Genomic DNA, 27,529 nt, shown 5'->3' on the forward strand with positions numbered 1-27,529 from the left:
TGAAAAGCAGTTTGAACACAGATGCCCCACAGAGAGGCTGTGCTCTTGCGTTCACCCTCTCTGGCACCACAGCATTGCCAGCTGAGCTGTGGCAAGTAACCTGGAACATGCTTCAGGCCTATAACCCACTTGCAAAGTAAAAAGCATTAACTCGAAATAGTGTTATAGTGTCTCTATTTTGCTGCATTTCCTGATGGATAATGGAGATCGTACTGATGTAGCTTAAATGCTAACAAGCCTAACTAACCCCCTCTTCTCCCACATTCTCTCAGCCTTCCCTGAGCTTTATATCTTGCTGTGCAGCTCACAAAACTTCACCTTTTTGCATGGTGGGAATTGGAGTGTAAAGGCAGATCCCATCTAGGTGACTTACTCATCCTGGAAATGTTTGTAACTGTAATGGAAACTGTAATGGAAACTGTAATGTTTCCAGTTCAGTGTATAAAGATCCTGCGACACCTACAACAGATAGACCACTCTCTGCTGTTGCTGGGTGCCACACGCAAGGACACACAAGCTCTCAGCTGCTCTTGGTCACGTTTTAAAGCAAAGTAGAATTGCTATGAAACCCCAAATGGAAAAAAAAAGAACCCCAAACTAGCACCTAATGGCTGGACAAAGGAAAACCATTCTTTCTGATTTGGTGTCACAGGCACTTGTATTTTTGATGCCCCACAAGACCTCAGAGCCACCGCACCAAAAGCATCTCATCCCCACTGCCCTGTCCTGTGCCTGGGGACAACTCTACAAGCCCAGCTGTTATTTGGGGCAGAGGAAGGCAAGACAGGCAGCAGTGCCTTCAGCGGGTGCACTTATCATGTGTAGGGATCTCCTATTTTTTTCATAGCTGAAACTTCTCCAGGAGTGATAGCTTTAATTCTGCTCTGCACTACATTAACTGCTACTGAGGCACTTGAACGCCTATCATTGTGGATTAAGATAAGCCAAAATTTATCCCATCTTTAAGCCTATTTTGTTCTTTTTCACTCCATGTATCACTATCGCCAAAGGAAAGTTTTCTGCTGAAGGAGAAGCTTTCAGACTACGAAGAAAAAAAAAATAAATATTAGTCACTAGCAAAAAAAATAAGATATAGCCACACATTTTCTGTGGTTATTAATTACAGACTGAACTGGGGAAAAGGAACCTGGAGTGACATTGGGTTTGTGATCCGAGATCATGTGCCCAGTGAAGCTTCAGGCTCTTCCTCTGTTATTAATGATTGTTATGCAAGATGCTTTAAGAGGTACTCATCATGCCTTTGGCTACTGCTGAATGGCTCAGTAACCCTGGCATGTATTCGTAATCTCTCAGTGCTTCATGGTGGAAGTGAGCATGTAAGTATAAGAGTCTGAAAGTTAAAATGTTTGAATTTTTAAAGTTTGACCTTAATTATTAATGTCCTGCATTAATAACACTTGATTTTTACCTAGTTAGAAACTCATCATAATGTATTTTACCCTTAATTTCTTTCATGTTCTCTTATCTTCATTTTAACATTGCTTTTGCTATGCAATAATGTGAGAGAGAAGGCTGATTACGCTTGTTTATGCACGTACATGAATATACATGCATAAAATATGGCTATATAACAAGATGCATCTAAAAAATGGGGTGAAGACTTCCAGACCTCTCATCCCGCAGCTTAAGCTCTTTGTAGGTGACATCCTGACCCCATGCCACTGCCACTGACGTGGGAAGGGTTTCTCCCTCTGCTTTGCCTCCCTATCTCCTCAAACATACCTTGTGTTTGGTGTGCTCCTAAAGCACATCAGCATCTGACATCTCACAGAATGAAAGAAGAGAAAATCTCACCCTCATCTGCACAACATTATACTCACAGTGGGCCTTTTCCAGATGAAGGGAATAGGTGGCTTTTCACTGAAGAAGAGAGAAGAGTTGCAGGCAGGGAAGTCGGGGTCCTCAAATAGGACTCCCCTCTGCAGGCACTCCTCCTTCAGCTCCTTGTAGGTCTTCCCTGAGCTGTGGATGGCACGCGCGGTCCTGGGCAGCGCAGGCAGCCTTGCCTTTGAGTGCTGGTACAGGTAGGGCATGGCTCACTTCCACCTGCCAGAGAGAGATACTGGGCTTAGCAGGAGGTGGGTGTGGAAGGAGCAGGGAGACAGGAGGAAAAAGTAGAGGGAGTAAAAAATACCTCTAGCACCTTGCAGAGGAAAAGAGAGAGCAAAGGAGCATGCTGTGGGGAAGCTGGTGGGTCCTCCAGTTCTCCTCTGTCACGCCTCCCTGGACTGCAGTGTGAGACTGACCTCCTGCCTGCTGCAAACAGTGGGAGAGATGAACACCCTGAAAGCAAATAGGGAAGAAAGCAGCTGGCAGAGAAGGGTGTGTGCAGGGTCTGGTGCCACTCCTCGGCCCGCATGGCTGGGCAGGAGGTGGCACCCATCCAGAGCACTCCACCATGCAGTGGTGAGCCCTGAGAGGGTAGCCTGAGATGCATGGCAAGGTGTAACCACTGTTTCTCACAGGTGGAAGAGCAGCCCAGTGTGGCTGGTTGTGGGGCAGGTGTTGTCTCATCCATCATCAGATAGATGAGAGCAGGAGAGAGAGCAGGGGTTGGGGCACTCTGCAGGAGAGGGTGTGTGGTGTCTGGGTACAGAGCAAGGGCTGGGTGTGCACAGGAGGGGTAGCTCGTGGGAAGGTCTCAGGGCAGGTACTGAACAGCAGGGCAAACCAGGGAAAGTTTCAGAAAAATGTTGCCCCGAGGAGGGATTTCAATGGGCCTTGCATTGAAGGAGTTCCGTGTGCATTGTAAGATGGAATTTTAAAAATTAATACATATGTAGTCGCCACTGATTTCCAGGTGTTGTGGCCTTGTTCTTCTGTTGCTGTGCTTTTCCTGCTACCCAGCTTCTACCTGCAGCACTGTGTCTCGCATTGGACAGTAAAACACTGCACTGCAGAGGATGCCAGTCAATGTGCCGTGGATGTTCTGAGGGAATAATGGCAAGGCTCAGAGCCAGACTGGCATGGATCCTCTGTCCTTGAAAAGGGAAGAGATGCCACCCACTTGGAACAAATTACAGTTCATGTAATACAAAACACAGCCCTGAGTACAAACAGAGCTCAACCTCCCTTTGCTTTAATTGGCCCTCTGGTGGACCAATTGAACTTGCTGCCAAGACATGATTTATGGAGAGCAATTAGGTGAAATAGAATTAGTTCCTTTCTGTTCTGCTGTTTTTCCCATGGGGAAAGCTTTCTTTTTCAGAGCGCATATTCCCATGTTTATTCCCCATAATTTCATCCATTGTTGATGTCAGCAGCCTCCCTGCTGAGACCAACTTCCATTGTCCAAATTTATGTATCCTGTCCAAATGCAGGAGAAGAGACTGGTGTTCCAAATGTGGTTGCCATTTGATTAAACTTTAGGTCTACAGAATACAGTCCAAGCTACTCACCTCAGTTATTTCTACCGTCAGTCCAGAAGATCGGCACCTCTGAAAAGTGATTGATTCATTGTGTACTGATCCATAAGATCCTGCTGGAGATGACTGTGTCTTTCATTTGTCTGAAGATGAATGAACCACATGAACTAGTTAAGGTAGACACCCAGCTATTAAATGCATATAGTCAAATATAATAAGTCTATAGGGCTGGGTGGGATCCACCCAAGAGTATTAAAGGAGCTGGCGGATGTCCTTTCCAAACGCCTTTCCATAATCTTCCAGCTGACTGGGGAAGTTCCAGTGGACTGAAGGCTGGCTGATGTTATACCCATCTACAAGAAGGGTTGCAGGGAGGATCCAGGGAACTACAGGCCTGTCAGTCTGACCTCAGTGTCGGGGAAAGTCATGGAACAGGTAATCCTGAGTGCTATCGTGAAGCACATGCAGGAGAACCGGGTGATCAGGCCCAGTCAACATGGGTTTACAAAAGGCAGATCTTGCCAAACTAACCTGATCACCTTCTATGACAAAGTGACTCGACTACTGGATGAGGGAAAGGCTGTGGATGTAGTCTTCTTGGACTTCAGTAAGGCCTTTGACACAGTTTCTTACAACATTCTGCTTCAGAAACTGTCAGCCTCTGGCCTGGACAGGCACACACTCTCCTGGGTTGAAAACTGGTGGGATGGCCGGGCCCAGAGAGTGGTGGTAAATGGAGTAAACTCCAGCTGGAGGCCAGTCACAAGTGGGTCCCCCAGGGTTCTTTACGGGGTCCGGCCCTATCCAATGTCTTTATCAATGACCTGGATGAAGTCACATTGAGTGCACCCTTAGCAAGTTTGAGGATGACACTAACCTGGGTGGAAGCGTGGATTGGGTGGAGGATAGGGAGGCTCTGCAAAGGGATCTGAACAGGCTGGACCGCTGGGCTGAGACCAGTGGCATGAGGTTTAACAAGGCCAAATGCCGAGTCCTGCACTTGGGGCATAAAAACCCTATGCAGAGCTACAGACTAGGAGAAGTCTGGCTAGAAAGCTGCCTAGAGGAGAAGGACCTGGGGGTGTTGGTTGACAGCCGACTGAACATGAGCTGGCAGTGTGCCCAGATGACCAAGAAGGCCAATGGCATCTGGGCTTGTATCAGAAAAGGCGTGGCCAGCAGTTCCAGGGAGGTGATTCTTCCTCTGTACTCGGCACTGGTGCGACCTCACCTCGAATACTGTGTTCAGTTCTGGGCCCCTCACCACAAGAAGGATGTTGAGACTCTGGAGCGTGTCCAGAGAAGAGCAACGAAGCTGGTGAAGGGGCTGGAGAACAAGTCTTATGAGGAGCAGTTGAGGGAACTGGTGTTGTTTAGCCTGGAGAAGAGGAGGCTGAGGGGAGACCTGATTGCTCTCTACAACTACCTGAAAGGAGGTTGTGGAGAGGAGGGAGCTGGCCTCTTCTTCCAAGTGACAGAGGACAGGACAAGAGGGAATAGCCTCCAGCTCCACCAGGGGAGGTTCAGGCTGGACATCAGGAAAAAAATTTTCATGGAAAGGGTCATTGGGCACTGGAACAGGCTGCCCAGGGAGGTGGTTGAGTCACCATCCCTGGAGGTGTTTAAGGGACAGGTGGATGAAGCGCTTAGGGGCATGGTTTAGGGATTGTTAGGAATGGTTGGACTCGATGATCCAGTGAGTCCTTTCCAACCTAGTGATTCTATGATTCTATGAAATGAGAGGGATCTCAGTAAAGGGGCCAAGGCAGGGAACAGGCATTTAAGTACCAACACAAGCCCAAGGAGGCAACATATCCAACGTCCCAATGGCAAAACAGGAACTTATTTTATTCACAACACCCCTCTTCAGGACAGGGCATGTTCTTGTACATCAGATTAATGTGTTGATTGAGGAAGGAGATGTTCAGCCTCCTAGATATGCAACCTCCACCCCTGCTATGGCCAAGGAGAATAACTATATCACTTCAGGGAAATTCTGCTTTTCAGAGTTGCATATAAAAACATGTGGGCTGAGCTTTATGGGTGCTCATCTTGCTGCAGAGGAATTAATGAAGTTTCTCTTCTATGTGAATGCTCTGGTGTGTAATATGGGATGTTTTCATAATGTCCCTTTCTCTGCATGGACAACCTTTTCCTCTCCTGAGCCCACTGCTTCATGTCATGACACTGCAGGGAAACTTCACATCTCTTAGATCTCAGTCTTGGTGTCAAGGCACAGGAAGTGCTCAGGAGAGATTGTGCCTGGGGAGGGTGGGTAGAAAAAAGAGGAATGAGCTGAAAATACTAATAAAATGTCACAGTTCTCATTAAAATATAACACCTTTCCAGTCACATGTTAAGAATCGTGGGCTCATCCCTGAGGCTCTCTGCTCTGGAAGGGCAGAAACATATGGACATACGTGCCACTTATATACCTACTTGTTTGTGGATATGCAGGACCTGTCATAGGTGGGAGGAAAGCAGAACACAGATATTGCGATACTCCGTTATGGACAGACACCAACAATATGTTGTAGAATTTGAACTCTGGCCTAGAATGACTTTGCTCCTTAGACAGTCTAGTCTAAGGGTAAAAGCAGGGTAGATTTTAACGTTCCCCGAACAGTAGGTGTAGATTTTCAATTAATTGCAACAGACATATTGTGACATTAAGGAATACAAGACAGCCCTGAGTAATAAAGTCCTTCCTCCACAATTATGTTGTGTTGGGAACAGTGGGTTTCCAGTCCACCAGCCCTTTCCTAGCAGGGGCAAAATTGTAGGTCTGTCCTTGGTCTGTGAAGTGAGTGCCCACAAGGGTGTGAATGTGCTGCCAGCTGAGAGATAGATGTCAGGTTGAATGCGATTAATTCTGAGCAGGCCACCTCTGGAAACCATTAGGTTCCTGCAGTCTGCAGATATTCCTCTAATGAGCTGCACAGCCAGACAAGATTTCAAGGTGACAGTGTAGCAGCATGAGTGATGCATGGGCTGACATCGTATGTTAGAGCTGAACAAAATTTTCTTCCAATTAATGCCTGCTCCTGAAACACTGAGGGTTTTATCTGTTTCCGTTAGCCATGGCTCCAAAGCACCCAGAGACCGTGAACATCAGAGCAATTGCAGCTGCCTGCAAGCACCACCATCCTGCCCAGTCACACTGCTCATGCCACGACATCCACAGAGGGGGCCAGGTGTGTATTCCACTGAAGCAGAGGCGGCTGTGACAGAGGATGAGCATCCCTGCCAAGAGCAGAGCCTCAGGCACACTTAACGATCATGGGAACAGAAGCAGAGTAATTTCTGTCCTCTCTTTTCCTATCATCAATGCTACCAGGTCAGACTTCCTAGGATGTTCTTGTTTTCATCAAGAAGGCAGATAGTCTGATTTGGTTTTCTGTGTTTTTAACTGCTTTTTGTCTAAGAGAGACTCTTATTTTCTCTTTCCAGCTGTAATTTGTGGAGTAGAAGGTGACATAAAGGAAACCCAAAAGGTTTGATGTAGCAAATGATGATTTCCACTTCTCCTTATACTTCTTGCTTAGCATTATGCTACAGCTCTGACTTTCAGCCCCCACTGTTCAGCAGCTGGCATGCACTTTCTGAGTCACATTTATGTAATTCCTTCCTTATTGACATCAGATAGACCCTGGTCATTCAGGATTAAAGGTTGGTTATTGAAACAACAGCAACCTGATTAAGTCTTTCATAACCCTGTTGTCATTAAACCTCATATCCTCTGATCAGTTTAATATTGGAGGGTTTATCCATAGCCTTTGACCTGACTGATCCCATGTTCTCCAGTGCTTGTTGCCTGCTAGCTAAGGCCTGTCAGTGTCATCTCACCTTCTCTAAGGGACTCTTTCATGCTAGATGATTTCATTTTGCGCTCTTACTCCAGAGGTTTGAGAGATGACTGGTTTTGTCTTAGTCCCTTTATAAGTCCTTTATTTGCAAAGATTTAAGTGTAGATGTTATTATTTGGATGGAGGCATTAGCTGGCCTCTGTCCTTCCTTCCTCCTCTGAATTTGTGTGAAATTATATAAACCATCTTTGTTCTGTCTCTGAGATTAGTCTGATTTTGTACTGCTTGGCACCTTTTGAACCTTGCATTGATTTGAATCCAAATGCCACAGTCATGGTCATGTGAAACCATGCTGTTTCTTATACTTTCCATTGCTTTGGCTCAATGCAGAGGATGGACTTATGCCCAGTGGCTCGCAGCCTGGCAGGGTTTGCCTATGCTCCTGCACATGTTTTTCCTAACAGGGCACATGTTATATTGCTGCAACAACAGCCGAGACGAGATGAAATTGAGCCTAGCTTGGGGTTATTTTTCTAAGGACTTTTAATTCAGCTTCCAGCAATAACATAATAAATACTTTCTCTGGTACTTCTGGGGTTCACTTACAGAGGGACTGGAGCCTCCTACTCTCCCTCAATCCAGAGGCAGATGTGAATCAGAGGGAGGGGAGGCAAGAAAGGTCATGTAGGGCTTTAGGGGTTGTGCAGGGACTGCAAGCCAGGCCCTAGGACTGGACTGCCCTACAAAATGTTGTGGACAGTCTAGTGAAAAATGCTGGAGAGCTATGAGAAAAAGGATACTGATAATCAAGGAGGGGGATTTAAGAGTGCCCTTTGAAAATTCTGCCCTGAGCTGATTAAAGAAAAAAAAATATATACACATACATATTTTGGAGGAATTGTAGGATATCAAAATTCTCATTCAAAGGAGGATGTTAAATTACAGTGAATGTTCATTAAAATTTTACATAGTGGTGAGATCCCAGAGGCCTCAGGCTGGCTGCTTTTACTGTGTTGAGTCATAACAAAGGTTTCTTCTCCTAAAAAGTTATCAATCCCAAAAGTGGTCTTAGGATTAACCTGTGCTCACATCACCTGCAGCTTTGCCATCACCTTGATGCCTAGCTATGAAATGCTGACATGGGCCAGACGTGGTGCAGGGCTGAAGGGGAGTGGGTGCTGAGCTATCACCCTGAGTTGGAGTGACTTCCCAGGGCAACTCCCTCACCATAGTGCACCTTGCCCAGGTTACCTTGAAGCTTATGGAACCCCAGGGCTGGGAGGCAGCTCTGCTCTCCCTGTCCTCTTTTTGCCTAGTATCACCTGATGGGCTACCCCACCTTTTGCACACCCAGAAAGAAATATGAAATATGTCTTCTTGTGTGCTTTGGTAAGTAATGACTACATTATCTGTGCTGTCAGTTGAAATATTACCATTAGACAGCCTGCTAAGTGCTCTAATCAAACAAGCAGGCATGACTTTCAGAGCTGTTGTTCCAGTCTTTTGTCAGAGCTAAGCATACACTGCTGCATTAATTCATTACTTGGGAGGAGGGGCCATTTTACAAACAAAAGAGGGTTTTAAAGGAATTTTTTCCTTAGACTGTGAAACACAAAGTGGCAGTATGGGAGAGGAGCCAAGTTGTATTATAATACCTGTTATATTAATAGCATATCTTCAACACCCCTGAGTCAGATGCAACCCCTAGAGGAGATCAGCTTTTCCTGGGAGAATAGCTGGAAGGGCACACACTGATCTTTTTTTGTGGAGGGAGCTTATGGTTTTTTCAGAGGATTTCATCAGTGTGTGTTTCAGCATCCTGTCTGGGAGGCAATCAATTCTTTTCTCACTAGGAATACCTTGGGCTGAATTTACTGTTCCTCAGCTTTATAATACCCTGAGCTGCAGTCTAAAATGCTATTTCATGTTTTTACAATTAACATAGAAAATGTGGAAAAATAAAACCAAGTAAAAATAAAATGAACCCAAAACTGCAGCAAGCACTGAAACCTTTAGTTAAAAGTCATCCAGTAAAAACAAAAGAGCAGGAAATTCTGATCTGCAGAAAAAACTGGTTTTTGCTGCTCATTGAAACCCCAGAAATTTAAGTTACAAAAAGCTCTTTCATTTTTTCCCCCGTAAAAATCCACCACTTGGTATAAATTTAACTTTTCCCTCCTCTTGTTTTCAGAATTACTGGTTTAACAAAGCGCAGTAAGGTAATAATATTTCCAAGCACTGCTTGTGGGGGCTCAGCACAGCCCCTGCCTTGCTGGGAGCGGCGATGCAGAGTCGCTCCGCATGGAGGCAGCTTCGGCTAAGGAGAGAGGCATCCTCAGCAATCCCTGCTGTTCTGCAACCGTCTGGATTAGTGCAAGCTTTATACCTGCGAACAGTAGCTCCACATGGGCAGTGGCGTGGGAAGTCAGCTCCCACTTCTGCCTGGAGTGGCTGGAGCTGGTCCTGGTGGAGGTGATGGGCTTGCACTGCAGCCCCGAGGAGAGACACCCTGTGAGGCTCTAGCAGCCTGGGCAGCCTTAACGTAGTTCTGCCTGGCTCCGTATTTCTCTCCGCTTTCTACCTTTCCGTCTTTCTAGCAGGTGTGAAAGCAGGACGGAGGCCAACAATTTTGCTGTCATCAATTGTGTAGCCCTCAGATTAAAACAAATCTGAAAGCAACACCTTTATCTCAGGTCACCAAAGGCATCTGTCCTTTTTTTGCATCATAAATTATTGCTGCTGCTGGCCCAAGAGAGTTGCAGTTTTGCCCCTGTAGCTGGCTGGCTGTGTAGGAGCTGCCTTTCAGCAGCTGTGACTCCAGGAAAGGGGAGCATCCTGTAACCCCAACAGTGGGGAAGGGACCAATCTGATCCTCATTAATGAACTGCATAAACTACGTATGATTAAAACCGCTCCTTGAGTGAGGCAGGAGACCACCACAGATAGTCTTCTCACAGAAACGTGAAATAGCAGCCAAAATAGTAGAGTCCTGCTGTTTGCAATTCTAGGCATACACAGGGCAAGGAGCTGTGGGAGGAGGGGTGGAGATGGCTTGAGGGAGGCTGGGAGAAGATGAAGAGGAACCTGAGTTTGCATAGAGAATAGAGGTATCCCAGCTTCCAAGGGTCTTTCTACAGCTCTGCTTTTAGTTTCACTGAATAGCAGCCAGGCTAGAAGAAAACAATTGTCATACATGGTTCCCTGGGGGCAGTTTGGCTTGGGACCAAAAACTGCAATAAGAGTTTCAAAATCCTAGTAGTACAAGCAAGGATTAACCAAGCAGGACATTTGAGGATGGAGAACTTTGGACCTGAATATTGTGGGATCTCCCAGACATGGTCACCTGGCTGCTTCCCTCACTCATCTTGGGCAACAGCTTGAAGACTTCAGTGGCTGATCCAACTGGGAAGTGTTGGGACAGTGCAAAATCCCTCCCTGATACAAAGGCATTCCTTGGGAGAGTATCATAAAAAAAAGCATATCTACTGCAATAGAAAACCTGGCTCCAGCTGTTTGAGGCAGCCATCTCACTGTGCAGGCACTACTGTTCCTCTGCCTTGCAGCTCTTACCTGAAAGGTGCAGGTACAGGGTGATCAAATAGCTAACACACTGGGCTGGGTGTCAAGAAACCTGGATTCTTGTCCTTGAGATGTTACCAGCCTGCTGTGTGACCGAAGGTGAATCACGTCATTTCTTCATGTCTGTTTTCCCTCTGGACAGACTCGCTTTGTTCTGGCTGCTTCAGTTCAGGATTGTCTCTCACTCCTCACAGATACCGCACCTGCAACAAGGAAGGACCCCAAATCAATTACAGATTGCCAATGTAACTGTTACACCGCAATGCATTTTGAGATCCTCAGGGTAGGAGGTTTCCTACAACACAGAGTGTACATGGGGTCGTGCCAGTGTATGCATGTGAAGGCTGTGCGTGCATTGTTCTTCAAACTCTATTAAAAACTGCATCTTCCGCTGGGAAAGGGGGGAAAAAAAAAGGAGGTTACAAAAATTCAAAACAATTTCTATATTCAGGGTTTGCAAACAGAAGCCGTAACAAATCAAAAGTAATTATAAGCTGGAACAACTTGTGCTAATGTTAATATAAGCTCATTTGGGTATTAAATCATTAGAAGAGCTCCACAGATAGGAGATCATCAGCACACAAACCTCCCTCAAGGGGACCGTCCTTTGAGCAGCAGAAGGAGATGCGGAGATGGTGCTGCTCCCTCCTCCATCACAGAGGTTTTGCAGCACTGCTAGAATAGTGGCTGCTGGGGCAGCTGGCACAGCCAGGGCACCTCTCCTCCTGTTAGGAGGCAGCAGCATGCCACACATGCCCTTCTGGGGAGGCCCCAGCTACCTGATCATCTTTCTGGCCACTCACTCATGATGTGCGTTTTGGCATCATCCAGGCTGGCACACTGAGTCCCTCCACCCCAGCACAGGGATGGCACACGTGGTCCTTGGGGTTTGTAGCAGTCACGTTACTGATTTTTCCATTGCTCCTTGCTGTGAGAACCCGTGGGAGAAGCAGGATAATCTCTGTCTTTCATCATCTGTACTTTGAATGCCATTATTGAAAGCATTTTTGCAATCCTCTTTACACAAAAATTGGGCAAGCTGAGTACGTCCCTCGTGCTCACCAGCTGCTTTCACAGAAAAGTGCTTCCAGCCAACAGGGCAGAGGTCAAGTGTATAGAGAAAACATTGGAAAAATCATATGCAAATCTATTCTGTATCAGTTTCTATAATTTTTTGTTTTAGTAGAACAATTTTTAAAAATTACTTTGCACAGCCTTTCTTCACCAGAAACAGTAAAAATAAACACAAGCCCATGGCAGCTTGCCACAGTTTTCTCAGAAGAGGGGGAAAATTGTTCTACTAATTGTGTACCTGCCCAACCTGTTGCCAGAGCTGTACCCCTTCTTCCCTACTTATTTACTCTGCAAAAAGGCACCCAGTACTTTGTGTACAGCTGAAGTGGGAACACAGCCCAAAGGTCCAGAAGGAGACAGAGACACATTTCAGACCCCAATGCAGTATCTCTGCGACTGGTTAATATACATACCCTGGTTAGGAGAGGAAAAAAAAACCTGAAAATTGGCTAAGTAATATTAAGAGCCTACTCACAGTTTTTGAAAATCATTCATGTTTTCCACGGCTTATGTTGATTTTGAAGAGATCAAAGTGGGTTCCTTAAAGTGTTGGCCAAGAAACACTGGGGCTGTGGGCTGAATTTGCTGGGTATGGTCTTTAATTGGCATATCTCTACTGAGAGAGTATTTCTAGTCTGTGCTGTGAGATGAGCCCCTCACCACAAGAAGGATGTTGAGGCTCTGGAGACTGTCCAGAGAAGAGCAACGAAGCTGGAGAACAAGTCTTATGAGGAGTGGCTGAGAGACCTGGGGTTGTTTAGCTTTGAGAAGAGGAGGCTGAGGGGAGATCTAATTGCTCTCTACAACTACCTGAAAGGAGGTTGTGGAGGAGTGGGAGCTGGCCTCTTCTGCCAAGTAACAGGGGACAGGACAAGGGGGAATGTCCTCAAGCTCTGCCAGGGGAGGTTCAGGCTGGACATCAGGAAAAAAAGGCTGCCCAGGGAGGTGGTTGAGTCACCTTCCCTGGAGGTGTTTAAGGGACGGGTGGATGAGGTGCTTAGGGGCGTGGTTTAGGGATTGTTAGGAATGGTTGGACTCGATGATCCAGTGGGTCCTTTCCAACCTAGTGATTCTATGATTCTATGAGCCAGCATAAGCTGGCCTCAGCTCAGACTTCTCTATATTCATTGCGAGTGGAAGACAACCCCCTAGAGAGGAGCGTGAGAGCTGTTATATGGATCAAGTTAAAATCTAGACAGCTGGCTGTCTGGGGATTTCCTGAGTTAACAATTGCACCTGGGCCATCATGTTCTGTGGCCTCCAATGTCTGTGCCATCTGTGACTCCATTTAATCTCTTTTTGTACCAGCTAAGCCTTTTGGTCTTCGCAGCACCCTATGGCAGTGCCTCTTGTAGTTCATGTACGTGAAAGGGCCCTTCCTTTCATTTACACTTGCTGCCTGATAGTTTTACTGGAAACTGCTGATTCTGATATTGTTACATAAAGTGACTCAAGACTTTCTGTTCACCTTCATAATTTTATGTTTATGCCCCCCCCCCCATACCAGTGGTTGGTCTTCCAAACTGAAGCATCTTTGTCTCCGTAGGTGCTTAACTGTTCTACAAAGTTTATCCCGGATGTCTCATAAAACAGTGGTCCTTCCACCATCAGAACTGCCTGCCACATCTGCAGCAGCCACTGCACCAGTAAATGAAGCAATATTCCCCACTTCCCTTTTGTCAGATCCTCCTGCAAGGGCATCCTCTTTTCCTTTTCCTTCTTGTCCTTTTCCCAGTGCCTGTTTGCCTCTCTGTGGGGTGCCTTGTGAGACCCCGTTCTGTCTTCCCTGACCAAAGCGAAGATTATGCATGTGGATGGGGTGTAGAGGTTTATAATTACCAGCATCAACCCATAGGCTGTATAACCAAACTGTGGCCTACGCAATACTCAAGGTACATTCTGTCTTAAAAAAAGAAACCTTCAAATTTAATAATGAATGATATCTCATCACGAACATGCTATAATGTAATAATAATAATGCATATTAATACATAATCTACGTAGGTCAGACACACCAGCTCAACCTAGGAAACACCTGTGTGAAGGTCTGTGGTCTGAAGATGTAAGCACAATAATTTATTATGCCTTCTGCGTGACTCCCACCATAACCTCGCGGGAGATAAGAACACCTTCACAGGAGGACATCTGGCCACAGTGAAGTCAGATCTCAAAGCAAAATTTGTGAAGACTGGAAACCAAACCAAATAGAGCAGAATAAAACATTTACTATTGTCTGTGCACAAAGTGCTGAATTTTATATGGTGTTTCCCGGAACAATCTGGATCAATGAAACCACTTTTTGACAACATGGAGACATGATGTTCTTCAGTGGAAGAGTAGCTGTCTGGCCGATCAATCGAAATTCTAACTTGCACAGACTCATTTTCCCATTCAGGACCAAACCGCTTTCAGTTTTGGGTCTGCTCTTCTCTTGCCACTGCTAAATCTTCTGAAGCCTATTTGATGGTGTTTACACGAAGTAGCACTAGCAACACCGCTACTGAGAAATTTTCACAGGGCAGGGGATAGCTTCCCTGTCAGCACTTCTCAATAGAGATCTCAATAGAGCAAAGGAGATGAGGAGCAGGGCTGTAAGGGAACCCACAACTGCAGCACCAATGTTTCCAGTGTTTTTCCACCCCTCTTTGCTCCCTCTCAGCAGTGACCATGAATAACAAGCAGGAAAAACAGAGGCAGGTTTTGAAGTGAAATGAGGGCAGTGGAGGGGAGGAGGGAGGGCTTGCTTATGCAAGAGAGGGTATAAAAAGGGGAGACAAGTCCCCCTCTCCCCCATGAAATTCAGAAGAGTGGAGCAAAAGGAGATCACGAACATCTTCACTGAAGAGCAAGTTTGAGAGGTCTGTGTTTCTTTGTACCTTTACTATGACTGTTGCAGGGTGAGATTCATTAGGAAGCTGTGTGGGCCCTGGGCTTGATTTGCACAGGGGATGCCTGTAGGAACAGCCTTGCGTTCGCCTTCTTCAGTTCCTAGTTGCTGGAATGCTTTTCACCCAAGTCTGGCCTGACGCAGGTTTTCTGGCACAGTTCTCTTTGGAGAGCCAAAACCTCAGACACTGGAGCCGAAGGGCAGGACAGAGACTCTCTTTCTTCTTTCTGAAGCTCTATCTTTAAGCACACACTCCTTCATAAAACCATGGCAAACCAACAAAAAAAAAAATAGCCTGACAAAAGGGTCCATATGAAGTAATTGAAATAATGATTGTGCACTCTAGCTTAAAAATGGCTCAGAAAGAAAATGAAAGACTAACTGTAATTAAGTCCTACTAAGATAAAATACATTCCAGGTATAGCAGTATATGTTCTTCATAGCTTCTGAAAGCTTTTCTTTTAGTAGAAACTGTGAGAAGATAAAAGGCAAAGATCTAAGAAGCGTGCTATTGCATGATGCATCTTAATAGGGGAATATTAATTAAGCATAAGTGACTGGCAAATTAGGTAGGGGACTTGTGTCTGAGCTTTATAGTAGGGCATGAATGTAAGCTGAAATCAAAGGTTTGCTCTCATTATGGTGGCCAGTCAAATTCATGGTGGTCTGAAGCAGAAGAAGCACTGTGGGGAAAGTGGGTCATTGAACATTTTCTGGTGAAACTTTTTTTCTGGAGAAAGCTGTGTATTTTAATTCAACTACTTTCTTGATTGAGTCAAGGGAATAAAAGAAAGACTCCTACACTCCCCAAAGACATTGGCAAAAAGAAAAAAGAACAGCGTACATGAACAGCAAAAGAGCCTCAAAGTTTGACTTGGCTGAAAACCCTGAGAACTTTCAACTGAAATCTGAACTTCTTTTATGTGACAGAGCCATCAAAGCGACTCAGCGAGTTATTGTGCCCCTGCTTCCTGCTCCCCCTCTTCCGCAGGACAGCATCCCCTGCAGCCAGGGATGCCTCCCTCGGTGTTGATGTCCATAGCAAAAGAAACTGCAGCATGACTTGGTCATGAGCCGTGGGGGAGCTGGAAGCAGGACATACCTGAACAACAATGCCCTCTGGGTGTTGGAGCCACATTTCTGAAAAAAAAAAAAAAAAAAATTCAGTGACTGTGGGTTATGAGATATCTCCTTCCAGTGTTTATTGTCCATAGTAAATGTGTAAGTCTGGCAGCTGTTCTTTAAGTTATTAGCATCACTTGTAGCTTATTAGCCAAAGTCAATAATTCTTGTTAAAAAGGAAATTTTTCAGAGGTTTAAAGAACACAAGCTGCCCTTCACTGAAACAGCCTTGGTGTCTGTGTCTTTGAAAATGTGAGTATCAGGCTGGGTTGGCTTTTTCCCTGTGTTCAGGCTTTGCATAGGAGGATGTGACAGACTAGCTATAGCTCACAAGCGTGGAGTGGTCTGGCCACTTGTGCACACCACTGGTGACTTTCGCTTCACGTGGACCCAAGTGGGTGGCAGTGCAGATGACACGGGTTGGGTCTGTGCTGTCATCCCACCCACACCCCTATTGGTCCCTAATGGACAAGCTTTCTCCCCCAGCTGCCTGTGGGAAGGATTCTCCAGGACAGGGGAATGAAGGGGGATTGCAACCAAAACCCTAGCTCATTGTCTTCTATATTTAGTTGAAAAAAACCCTCTTTTTAATGGAGGAACTACTTCTTCATTTCCTGGGTCTGTGGCTGGGCTGCATGCATTTTACAGCCCTGTGGAGATGGTACAAATACTCAGCAACTGTTCTGTTGCCAGATGCTTCCTCGACTGAGATGCTCAGGCAGCAAGAGGATGAAACACCTTAAATATTTTAAGCTGTTTGTTTAAGCCTAGTGTGCACGATAGCGTGTCATATGAGTTTGTGCTCAAAACTGTTTTAAGACCTCATTACAGCTAGGGTAATCAGATTAAATGAAAAGCAAGGTTGCAGAGACAGAAATTGCTCATTCCTTCAGTGTTAGCCACCTGCAAACAGCACTCAGGCAGGCAGGACTTAGCTGTCCCTTTCTCCAGCCTCAATTCCACCAGCTCCGACTGCCCAGGTGCACTGACAACATTCCTCTCTCTCTGCTCTCTCCTTAAAGCAAATGCAAATGGGCACCACAGTACAAAACATGCCTGACTGGCTCAGGACATGAGTGTTAAATCAGTCCTTCTTCTATCGGAGCCATGGGATTTTAATCGCTAACTACAACAGGGGCACTGAACAAGATCCAGTCTAACCCAACTGCATTAGCCTTGGTTTGATTCACTGTTTATTTGCTTAAAGAGGAAGAAGGGGTGTGCCAAACTGGGGGACCATTTCAAAAGCAGCAGAAAGATCTCTGTATCCCTACACCCCTTCTGCCAAATAGCACTTGGGAAAGGGAGACTAGAAGGGATGACCTCTGAGTGATCTGGCTTTGGCAGCCTAATCCATCTAGCTTTCATGCTCTCCATTTAGTTTTGAGGAAGAGAAAAAGAACAAACTTTTGATCTTCAGGATAGGGCAAGAGGGAAAGAAAGGGTAAAACTGGAGAGTTTAATCATTTTACTCTGCATTAGCATACATGTCCCACTCCACTGATGGGTACCCATGCTGCAAGGTAGAGATTAAAGGCAGTTTTTCTAAGAAGCAAAAAATTTCGTCCCACTGTACGAGAACTACAAGTACAAAGAAATCTCCATTTCTTTGAGTTTGGCGCAAAATGAGCTAAGTTATTTTCAGCTCCTATAGTTGGCTCTTCTGCACAGTAAAACACCTCTGTCTGCCTTAGTAAATGTGTAACTGCAGGCTATGTAGACACGCTAGGCTCGGTTAAAGGTTGTGTATCCAATCCCTAGAACTTTCTATGCAGCTGGTGTTAAGCTGTGCTCAGGTTTCATTGGGTCTTGTCTGGTCTGAGCTAACTTTCTTCAGCCCCCCAGCCTGTGATGTAAAGTAGCTTTGCGCAACGCCACTGTAGACATGTAGAAAGGGCCCTGCTGTGGAAAGGTCATAAATCTACCAGCAGTCACACTGCACCACTCCAAGAGGAAGAGGTGTTGCAAGGAGTCTGCCCAAGCAAGGACAGTATCGGAGGGGCAGCACACACCAGGACAGAAGCAAGTAAGCATACTTAATGGACTTACTTTGAATGCCAGCTTTTCAACTTAAGTATTTGTGCTTTTCTGAAAGGCTCTTGGCTGGTTTTTTTCAGGGAAACAAGCCACGCTGGCTTTCCATAGATGGGGCTTAGTGTAAGTGCTGACAGCAAGAACTGTGCCTCTTACTTCTGCTCATGAGAAAATGCCTCTAATTCATGGCTTTTTTATTTGTTTTCCTGAGATGTCCCAAACTGGAAAGTGTAGAAAGTAGGCAGAAATGCATAGCTGGCTGGGTTAACTGTGAAGACGAAGTTGGGAAGATACCTCCCAAGATGTTAATTTTTTAACCAGTCATAAGGAATGAGGAAGCGTTGTTGTATGTCACCTGCTGCCACCAGGGCTGGAGACGTGAAGATGTGTCAGAGAGCAGAGGGGAGGGCAGCACTGACTATTGCTGCCTACACGCTAATTTAAGGGATAGGATGGGAGTTAACGGGGAAGAGCAATCGTGGATGAAGGCACAAAGCTGGGGAGCAAATAGTTTCAGGCTTGACCCACAGGCACCTGCTTGGCAGATGCTCAGACATCCTGAGGAACCATCACAACAGCAGAAACTCCATTTGGAAATCAAGCTGTTAGACAGAGGCTGGCAGCCTGGGAACATAAATGTACAGGCATATGTACTTAGCAAGGTATACCTAATCACCAAGCATTTGCACAGCTCAGTTTTTGTATTTGCAAGAGAATAGTGATACTGCGAACCAGAGTGTAATTAGGCATAAAACACTTAAGGATCCCTCAGTGAAGTGAATAAGGTTATAAATTGTAAATCAGGCTGGAAAGGTGACAGGTCTTGCACAAGTGGGTTTAAACCCAGACACTCCCACCCTGTGTAAATTAAAGAATTGGTGAGGCAGACATTGCACCGTGTCCTCTCAAAAGGCTCAAGCTACCAGAATTACAGTACCTGGCAGTCTGGCACGAGTCAAAAAATCTTGGAGAAAGAAGACACAGAGCAGAGCTTGGTAACTGGCAAAGGCACAGAGCAGAGCTTGGTAACTGGCAAAGGCACAGAGCAGAGCTTGGTAACTGGCAAAGGCGTTTGCATTTTGCCCATTCAATGAGCTCTGCAGAGCTTGGAAAGGGCAAAAGAGGGTGAACAGAGCTACAATAAACAAGAAATCACTAGTAGAAAAGAAATACAGCTCTGAATAACAACGAATTGGCCAATGATAAGTGTTGTAGGTGCATAATGTCCAACATATTTAGATTTCAAATACACAATTCGAAATCATATACTAGAACTCCAGGGAAGGTACATCAGAGCTATTAGTTATAAAAAAAATGCATATAGTAAAGTGAGAATTATGAAAAACTTGAAATTTGCAGTCTGTTTGCACCTATGCGTGTATGTATGTGTGTGTATCTATGTACGTGCCCATGACTTCCTCATTCCAAATACGGACCAGCTCCTTTGTGCCAAAATACCAGTGAGATCCACATCGAGTAGAATTCTCTGCTTCTTGTCAGGAAAAACAAGGACAAGAGGTGGTCTTTTACCTCAGGAGAAGACTGCCTGTACAGTAAAGGAAAACTAAGCTTACCCCTACCAACTCTGTATTCACATACAGAAGGTGCTATGAAAACGGTTTCAGTGTTACCATATTCGTATAAGGAAGCCCTGGGTGTGTTTGCCTAACAGCTAGAACGAATATTTGCTCTGCCCTATGAAAACAAAAAATGTGCTAGTGCCAAGCATTATGCTGACTAGGCATACAAAGCAGGACCATTCAGTGGTGGGACCTTAAGGGACCTGGTTTCCAAACCCACTTCCCACTTAACAGCAGGCATATTTCTTAGCCCATCCATATGTCAGCAAGATTTAGTGCAGCAGTTTGCAGAGATGGCTCTGACCAGGTGCCAGGAGCAACATGCTTGCACTATTATAATTTTTGTTAGAACTAGCACTCTGTAGTTTGCAAGCCTAACTAGTCGACAACCCAACCCAAACCATTCTATACTCCTATGCACAACCATATTGCTTCCTGTGTTAAATCATTAGGGTGCAGCAGCAGGTAATGGAATCAAAATTGTGCTTAAGAATTTCCACACCTGCTGCCACTGAAACTGGTGGCCATCTCATCCTTGAGTTTTCATGGGGCAGAGTCAGACCAACCAACACTAAATACTGCAATTCTTGCTCCTGCATAACTCCAATGCAGAACTAGCACCTCACCTTGTGAGTAAGAGAAACTGTATTTACAACTGACCGACCAGGCTTCCTTCTCCACTTCTTCTTTTAGCAGAAACTGTGGAAGCAATTTTTCAACATGAACCTGGCAGCAGATCTTCTCTGTTTATTGATGTGCCTCACTGCAGTGACTTGTGACCGGGTCTACGTCCATCCTTTCAACTTGTTTGCTTTCAACAAGAGTGACTGTGAGCAGCTGGAAAACCTGGTCCAGGAGGAAAAGAAAACTTTTATCCCCATCTCGATTGAGTCTCAAACCACACCTGCTTATGAAGATGACTTGAATGACAAGGAAAAGCTGGAGGCCCCAAGCCTGAGTGGCCGAGGGAGGCAGAAACTGAGCTACCTGAAGGACTCTGTGTACGTCCTGGGCAGGCGGTTTTACAGCGAGCTGCAGGATGCACAGCGGGACCAAAACATCCTCCTGTCTCCAACCAGTCTTTATGGCTCCTTGGTGTCTTTCTACCTAGGGGCCTCAAACCAGACGGCAACTGATTTGCAGGGCTTGCTGGGATTTGTTTCCCCCTCTGGAGACCCTGACTGCACCTTCAGGGTGGACGGACACAAAGTCCTTTCCAGCCTGAGGATGATTGAAAACCTCATCAAGAGCAGGGATGAAGAGCTGCTCTTTTCCAAGACACTCTACCTATTTTCTGTCCCCGGTGTACCTCTATCCCAGCTGTTCGTGCAGGACTTGCTACCCTCTGCTGATGCTCTCTATGCCCGAGCTGTTGACTTTACGAACCCCAGCGAGGCAGCAAAGCAAGTAAATGCCTTCATAGAAGCCAAAAGCGAGGGCAAAAGCAAGTGCTTACTGACAGACATCGATCCATCTGCCGACCTGCTGTTTGCGGTGGATGTCCGCTTGACAGGTATGGGGCAGCACTTTTCATTTTGGGAGCAGGCTGGGTTGGGGACAGGCAGTGGCCCTGCTACGGGGAAGGAAGCAAGGTCAGGCAGTCATGCCTGGGTAGCGGCAAGAGGGAAGGGCTCAGGCGAAAGTCTGGACTGCTGCTCTGCGTACAGTGCCCTGCTCTCCACCACTGTGCTGGGAGTTTTGTCTGTACTCTGCCACAATCCAGCAAAGGCAATGGGGAGAAGGTGGAGGGAGGTGAGCTCCAAGAAATTGTCTTTGTCTTACAAGCTAAGGATTAGGAAAGGTGTGGGAAGATGAATAAGAGAGGATCACACAGCATTTCTGACTGCAAAAGAACTGTGCTTCTGCAGTGGAGCTGAGGGTAATGGGCCAGAGGTACAGATTCAAGAAAAGCTAAAAAATACAATGGACATGACTCTACTAGTGGCTATTAAACACAGAAGTCTGGAGACAACCTGTGGCTCAGGAATAAACCAAACAAGCTATGGAAGTAGAGAGTATATACAGAACTAGAAGAATTAAGGCAATCTCTTAATTACCTAGGATTGTTCCATGTTGCTGTCCCAGAGATCCTAGAATCACAGAAACATAGAAACATAGGTTTGGGTTTACAGGGACCTTAAAGATCACCTAGTTCCAACCCCCTTGTCATGGGCAGGGACACACCCCACTACCAGACCAGGCTGCTCAAGGCCCCATCAAACCAGGTCTTGAACACCTCCAGGGACGGGGTATCCACAACTTCCCTGGGCAACCTGTGCCTGTGCCTTACCACTCTCATTTTGAAGAATTTCCCCCTAATGTCTCATGTAAATCTTCTCCCCTCCAATGTAAAGCCATTCCCCTCGTCCTATCACTACACGATCTCCTAAAAAGCCCTTCCCCAGCTTTTCTGTAGGCCCATTCAGGTACTGGAAGGTCCCTATAAGATCTCCTTGGAGCCTGCTCTTCTCCAGGCTGAACAATCCCAACTCTCTCAGCCTGTCCTCATATGGAAGCTGCTCCAGTCCTCTGATTACCCTTGTAGCCCTCCTCTGGACCCCTTCCAAGAGTTCCACATCCTTCTTATGTTGAGGATTCTAGAACTGGACACAGTACCCCAGATGAGGTCTCACAAGAGCAGGATAGAGGGGCAGAATTACCTCCCTTGACCTGCTGGCCACGCTTCTTTTGATGCAGCCCAGGATACAGTTAGCCTTCTGGGCTGCGAGTACGCATTGATGGCTCATGTTGAGCAGCAGGGCTGTTCTCAATCACATCATCCCCCATCCTCTATTGAAATCAGGGATTGTCCCGACCCAGGTGTAGGACCTTGCATTTGGCCTTGTTGAACCTCACGAGGTTCTCACAGGCCCACTTCTGCAGCTTGTCCAGGTCCCTCTGTATAACATCCTGTCCTTCTGGTGTGCCAGCTGCACCACTCAGCTTGGTGTCATCTGCAAATGTGCTGAGGGTGCACTCGATCTCGCTGTCTATAAAACTGATGAAGATATTAGTCAGCACTGGTCCCAGTAAGGACTCCTGAGGGACACCACTTGTCACAGATAGCCATCTGGACGTCGAGTCTTTGACTACTACTCTCTGAATGCTACCATCAAAGCAATTCCTTGTCCACTGAACAGTCCACTCATCAAGTCTTCATCTCTCCAATTTAGAGAGAAGGATGTTGTGGCAGACTGTGTTAAAGGCTTTACAGAAGTTCAGATGGATTACATCCATTGCTTTTTCCCAATCTAGGTGACCTTGAAGGTCATTTCCAACCCAAACCATCATATGCTCCTATGACGTTATGAAAGCTCCCTGTACCATAACTGAACCTCCACATGTACCTGTTTTTCAAAATCCTTGGAACTGAATGCAATAGCAGAGATTGCACAGTTTTGGACGGCTTGCCTACCAAAACTATATTTCAGAAAACTTACAGTGAGCTCTAAGTTTCTAAGTGGGCTTCTACTGCTAAAGGTGGAGGTCTAGTGACCTTGAAATCCTACTGTGCCTTTATCTTCCCACCTATAAACTGGACGTCAGGTTTTCCTTGCCCTTCATAGGTGCTGTCATTAATGGACCCTGACTCCTCAGAGAGTTGGGAGTGTGAGTGTCAGCTTTCTCTTCCCTGTAAGGTATAGTGTAGAGATGATATTGCAAAAATCATTTTCCTGTTACAGGCTTGGGCATGGGCACAAAAGCAGAGTTTTCCTTCAGCAGAATATTTTTTCCCTCTTCTTCTATATTGTAAGCTTGTGATTTTATTAGCTTAGGAACGTTCTCAAGGGTCTGAGCCACTGGATCCACTCTACTACCTTCTCTTTCAGAAAAGCACACTTGAGCTGGTGTAGACTCCACCTGTGGGATGGAAAAAAATGGCTCAATAACAAAGAAATTAGATAAGCAACTCTCATAACGAAAAAAGGAGACGATTTCAGCATTTTCTTTCCCATTCAGTTGTAGAAGCACAACAATGACAGCCAAACCTGTCATGTTTCATGCCTGTCTCAATAGTTACAGAAAGGAAAAAGTACCTTTTATTCGTCTGAAACACATTATAGATGCTCTTGTGATGCTATCAACAGCCATAGGTCTGATAAAATCCATACAAAGCAACAGCTAAATGTTTCAATGGTCTTAAGTGTTGTATACACAGTTGGTTTTGAATTTGTAGACTTGCTGCCAAGCCAGGACTGTCAGATAGAATCCAATGCAGAAATTTTACTTAGAGACTTCCTTTTTTTCCTGAGGTGTGAAATAATTACAAACTACCAAATAAAAATAGCACTCTAGGACTGCATAATCTTATGCACCCTTACTATTTAAACTGTCTTTTGAAGAGACAACCTTCAACAACTTCAGTGTTAACTAGAAATTTGGTAGGATGCTTTTTGTTGGTTTGTTGGGGTTTTTTTAAGTAAAAAGTTATGTCTTTCCACAGAAATTCATCCTCTCATTAAGCTTTTCAGGCTGATATAAAGCCTCTGTTGCAAAAAATGGAGATCATCACCCAGAGCAAATAGATCTAATATTTCTTTCCAGTAGTCCCAAGTCAGTACTGCGGAGTATTCTTGGACTCTTCCAGGTTATAACTTCACTCTGTGATTGACAGCCTTTTTCACTTCAGTTATCTTCTGTATACTGGAGACATGGGTTTATTCCCAGCTCTGATGGTTGTTGCTGAAAGGTTGCCCAGTCCTACAGATCTTGTGTCTTGATACAAGAGATCTCACTGTAAGAAACCATTTCTTCCAATGCGTCAGCTATCACCTTCCACAGAAGGGATATTCATCTTCAGTTGTTCTCATTGTACGTTCCAGGTATCTGAGGCAAAAAAGCAGAGTTTCTTTAGTAAATACATCTCTTCTGTGTCCTAAAAGAAAGCTGTAAGAAACAAGTAGTCATATCAAGACTGCTAACATGTGTTAGAGCTCTTTCAGGGGAACGCACGCCTACTTATGTATTTGCAGGCACAGATGTCCAGATCCTCACCCGGCAGAAGGCCACAGGGAGTCATTTCAAACACAGGGGTGCTGATTCGTCATCAGGGTTCACAGTTGGCACAATATTAATTGTCTCAGTCCCAAAGTCAATAGCAGAGCTTTGAGATTTTGCAACATCCTTCCCAAGACCTAAACTAACTACTATCCCACCTTAATACATTCAGCTATCTGAATGCTCAGTTGTTTTATTCCTTTTATTTAACTCTTTTACAGTCTTGACTTCTGCTATCCTGTGAGAATAAATTCTGCAGGTTATACAGACTCTGTGAAAGCAACTCCTTTCTGCTTGTATCTCTTATTCTTACAAGATAAGAAAAAAGCGGACAGCTCTACTTCCTTATTCTTTGTCCTGCTCACACCCTTCACATTTCCTACCTGTCGCTTCTTTTTGGTGAAGTTGAAGTGCATGAAAGTGCCTAAATACTCTTTTTATGCAAGGTAATTTAAAATATAAGTGTTCCTATGCAAAATCACCTACTACATATAAAATATGTTATGGTTCAGCATTTATCTGGATTTATTGGAGAATAGACTGGTTAACAGTAGAGCTAGATCATCTTCTATTTTATGCCATTATTACTTACTTCAGTGCAAGGAGGACCTTTCTTTACCACAAGACATATGTTTTCCTGATTCCACTGAACAGCAACATTGAGATTTCTGATTTTTGCCCTTCTCACTGATGGCAGTACTTTCTTGAATGTCTAACTGGGCAGCAGCACTGGTCTATGGCAGTGAGCAGATGACACGTTGTGATGCACAGAGGTTACACAGAGGTAGCAGGAGGTGAGAGCAAGGCTTCCCAAACTTGTGAACTGGGTAAGAAATTAATATTAATGTATAGCAAGTATTCAGGTATGTCCTTTTTAACCTTCTTTGCTTAATTGACACTTCTGTGTTATGGTTACTACCTTGACTATTGCTTTGGTTCATAAGACCCCCAACGGTGAGACTTCAGCCAGTGTTTGCACTGCCTCCTCTCTCCTAAACCTATCCCGCTGCCTGAGAGCACTCCTGCAGCAAGGGCTGTCCCTAATTCCCCAATGGATATGTAACCAAGCAAACAGAAATACTGTAGCCAGGAAAAGCCACAAAGCGAGCAGAAATATAGCAGCTTTGGCTGCAGTCCTGATGGTCATGATCCCTGTACTGTGAGCCTGCACCACCCTGTGCTTGATGCTACCTCAAGGCATATTAAAGGCAGGATACATGTTTACAGCAGCTAAATATAATTTTATGTGCATAGCTTGTCTAATACACAATGTGCTGTTTTTACAGAAACATATGTATCTGCTAAGGGGCAGAGGGGAGGAGTGAAGAAAGAGAAGAATCAATTCCTTCTTTCTCAATCTATTTTTCAGTGAACGTTAAGCAAGCCTCCCGGCTCAAAGAGCTTCAGGAATTCTGGGTGGATTCAAACACGAAGATCTTGGTTCCTATGTTGTCAGTCACAGGGACACTCATGTACAAAACTGATGCCAGCGGGACTTTTTCTGTAGTGGAAGTCCCCATCAGCAGGACCGCACTGCTGGTGCTACTGCAGCCTATCAAGGGCAGTGACCTGGAGCACGTGGAGCCTGAGCTGCCATTGCAATCCTCAGCCTTGCTTCAGCAGCTGGCCCCAAGGTAAGCTTGGGCACATGTGTCCTCCCGTAGGGATGAACGAGACAGGGTGTACTCTGCAGGCCTGTCTACTAGCTGGGCAGGGTCACATCCTGCCAGGGAAGGCTTAACACCTAGCACAGAGAGAAACACCTGCAAACCCAGCGGGGCAGATTCCGAGGGAGCTCAGCTTCAGTGGCATCAGCTTTTTGACTGGGGGCATTTCAAGGAAACAATTAAGTGCCTTTCCATAGCTGACAACACAGGACCCATGAAGTGGGACGATCTGGGGTTTAACAGAGTACCTGGAGCCGACTTGGAAACAGCAACGTGATGCTCCTCTGCCCTTGGTAGCTGCCTGTTCCCATGTACTTAGCACTTCTTGTGGCTGTTTTTATATGCCCATTCTCCAGGACTGCCCAAACACTATCCTTTCACAGTGGAGAGCGCACACTCACTTGTATCTCCCTCTTCTTTGCAGAAAAATTAAATTAACGCTGCCAGAGTTAACAATAGAAGGCAGCTCAGATCTACAGGAGCTTCTTGCAGATATGGAACTGCCTGCACTGCTGGGGAAGGGAGCAGATCTCAGTAAAATAAGTGACGTCAATCTAACTGTTGGAAAGGTACAGTACTTATCACCAACATTTAAAAAATATGCCTCCCGCTCACTTTCAGCCTCTTTAACTGTATAAATTTACCTAGATTAAACCAGTCAGAGCCATGGGGGGACACATGCTAGTAGGTGACTTCCCAGATGACTAAATCATAGTGAATACTTTTTAGATTAACCCATTAGCAGGAAGAGGTTTGCTTTAAACTATTCAAATGTTGTCACTGCAGCAAACAACATGCAACATGGAAAAGAAGTTTAAGGTCTGAGCATGCTTAGATACTCAGTACAAACTAGACTGGATTTGTTACCACCTACAGCTCAAACACCTCCAGCTACCACAGCTGGAGAGAGTAATAGAGCCTGCAGCTATTGGGCTGTTGCGGATAAGCCTCCATCACCTCAGGATTATTCCCAAAAACCACAAACGCAGGCATGTGCTGCACATGACCTTACCTGAAGGCAGGCTCCAGCATCCAAGTCCCAAGGGGAAGAAGGGAGAGCTTGAAGGAGATGGCTGCTAAAAAGAAGGCAAATTATGTTCCAGAAGTGTAACTTGAATGCCTTTATTTTTATTTAATTTTATTTTTAGAAGGTGTCCTACCTTTAAAGTTCTGTCAGGGGCTTCAAGGGTACGAGAATGTCATAGAGCCCCAGCGTACAAGCAGTTGTAAAGCTTTTTTATGTTATGGAATAAGTACTCCAAGATCATTTTGAAACATTCATGGAGTCTATCCTGTTACTGATTATTTTGTGTGCTAGAAAGCATTTAAATCTTAATTTGCCTTTTCACTATTGTGCTTTGATGACTCTGGATTTACTTATATGTTTTGCCTTACA

General features: G+C 45.3%; 2 protein-coding genes and 1 long non-coding RNA gene across 11 annotated transcripts in view; 1 reads left to right on the forward strand and 2 right to left on the reverse strand.

The window, feature by feature from the left end:
• Nucleotides 1–20,253, reverse strand: part of CAPN9 (calpain 9) — a 45,494-nt gene extending 25,241 nt beyond the window's left edge. Inside the window, exons 1-7 of one of the 5 annotated variants that reach the window (XM_054061379.1) lie at nucleotides 20,133–20,253; nucleotides 15,835–15,872; nucleotides 14,722–14,987; nucleotides 10,763–10,974; nucleotides 3,420–3,529; nucleotides 2,156–2,304; nucleotides 1,842–2,067 (exon numbers count right to left, since the gene is read on the reverse strand). In XM_054061379.1, the coding sequence (XP_053917354.1) occupies nucleotides 1,842–2,054 (213 nt within the window). In that variant the 5' untranslated portion in view covers nucleotides 2,055–2,067; nucleotides 2,156–2,304; nucleotides 3,420–3,529; ... (2 more) ...; nucleotides 15,835–15,872; nucleotides 20,133–20,253. Of the gene's footprint in view, nucleotides 1–1,841; nucleotides 2,068–2,155; nucleotides 2,305–3,419; nucleotides 3,530–10,762; nucleotides 10,975–11,357; nucleotides 11,497–11,574; nucleotides 11,701–14,721; nucleotides 14,988–15,834; nucleotides 15,873–20,132 lie in introns of those variants that run through there. The other 4 variants (XM_054061381.1, XM_054061382.1, XM_009567068.2 and 1 more) reach the window with 4 other exon arrangements.
• Nucleotides 1–27,529, forward strand: part of AGT (angiotensinogen) — a 47,554-nt gene that overhangs the window by 18,962 nt on the left and 1,063 nt on the right. Inside the window, exons 1-4 of one of the 5 annotated variants that reach the window (XM_054061383.1) lie at nucleotides 14,555–14,703; nucleotides 20,162–20,981; nucleotides 25,836–26,100; nucleotides 26,558–26,702. In XM_054061383.1, coding sequence (XP_053917358.1) covers nucleotides 20,189–20,981; nucleotides 25,836–26,100; nucleotides 26,558–26,702 — 1,203 coding nt within the window. In that variant the 5' untranslated portion in view covers nucleotides 14,555–14,703; nucleotides 20,162–20,188. Of the gene's footprint in view, nucleotides 1–14,554; nucleotides 14,704–17,722; nucleotides 17,881–20,161; nucleotides 20,982–25,835; nucleotides 26,101–26,557; nucleotides 26,703–27,529 lie in introns of those variants that run through there. The other 4 variants (XM_009567082.2, XM_054061384.1, XM_054061387.1 and 1 more) reach the window with 4 other exon arrangements.
• Nucleotides 23,010–27,508, reverse strand: LOC128851627 (uncharacterized). Its single transcript, XR_008448972.1, has 3 exons — nucleotides 27,146–27,508; nucleotides 25,059–25,289; nucleotides 23,010–24,295 (listed from the first exon to the last, which is right to left on the reverse strand). It is a non-coding gene; the product is annotated as an uncharacterized LOC128851627 (long non-coding RNA).

Source organism: Cuculus canorus, chromosome 3 (assembly GCF_017976375.1).
Source record: "Cuculus canorus isolate bCucCan1 chromosome 3, bCucCan1.pri, whole genome shotgun sequence".
Classification (NCBI taxonomy): Eukaryota; Metazoa; Chordata; class Aves; order Cuculiformes; family Cuculidae; genus Cuculus; species Cuculus canorus.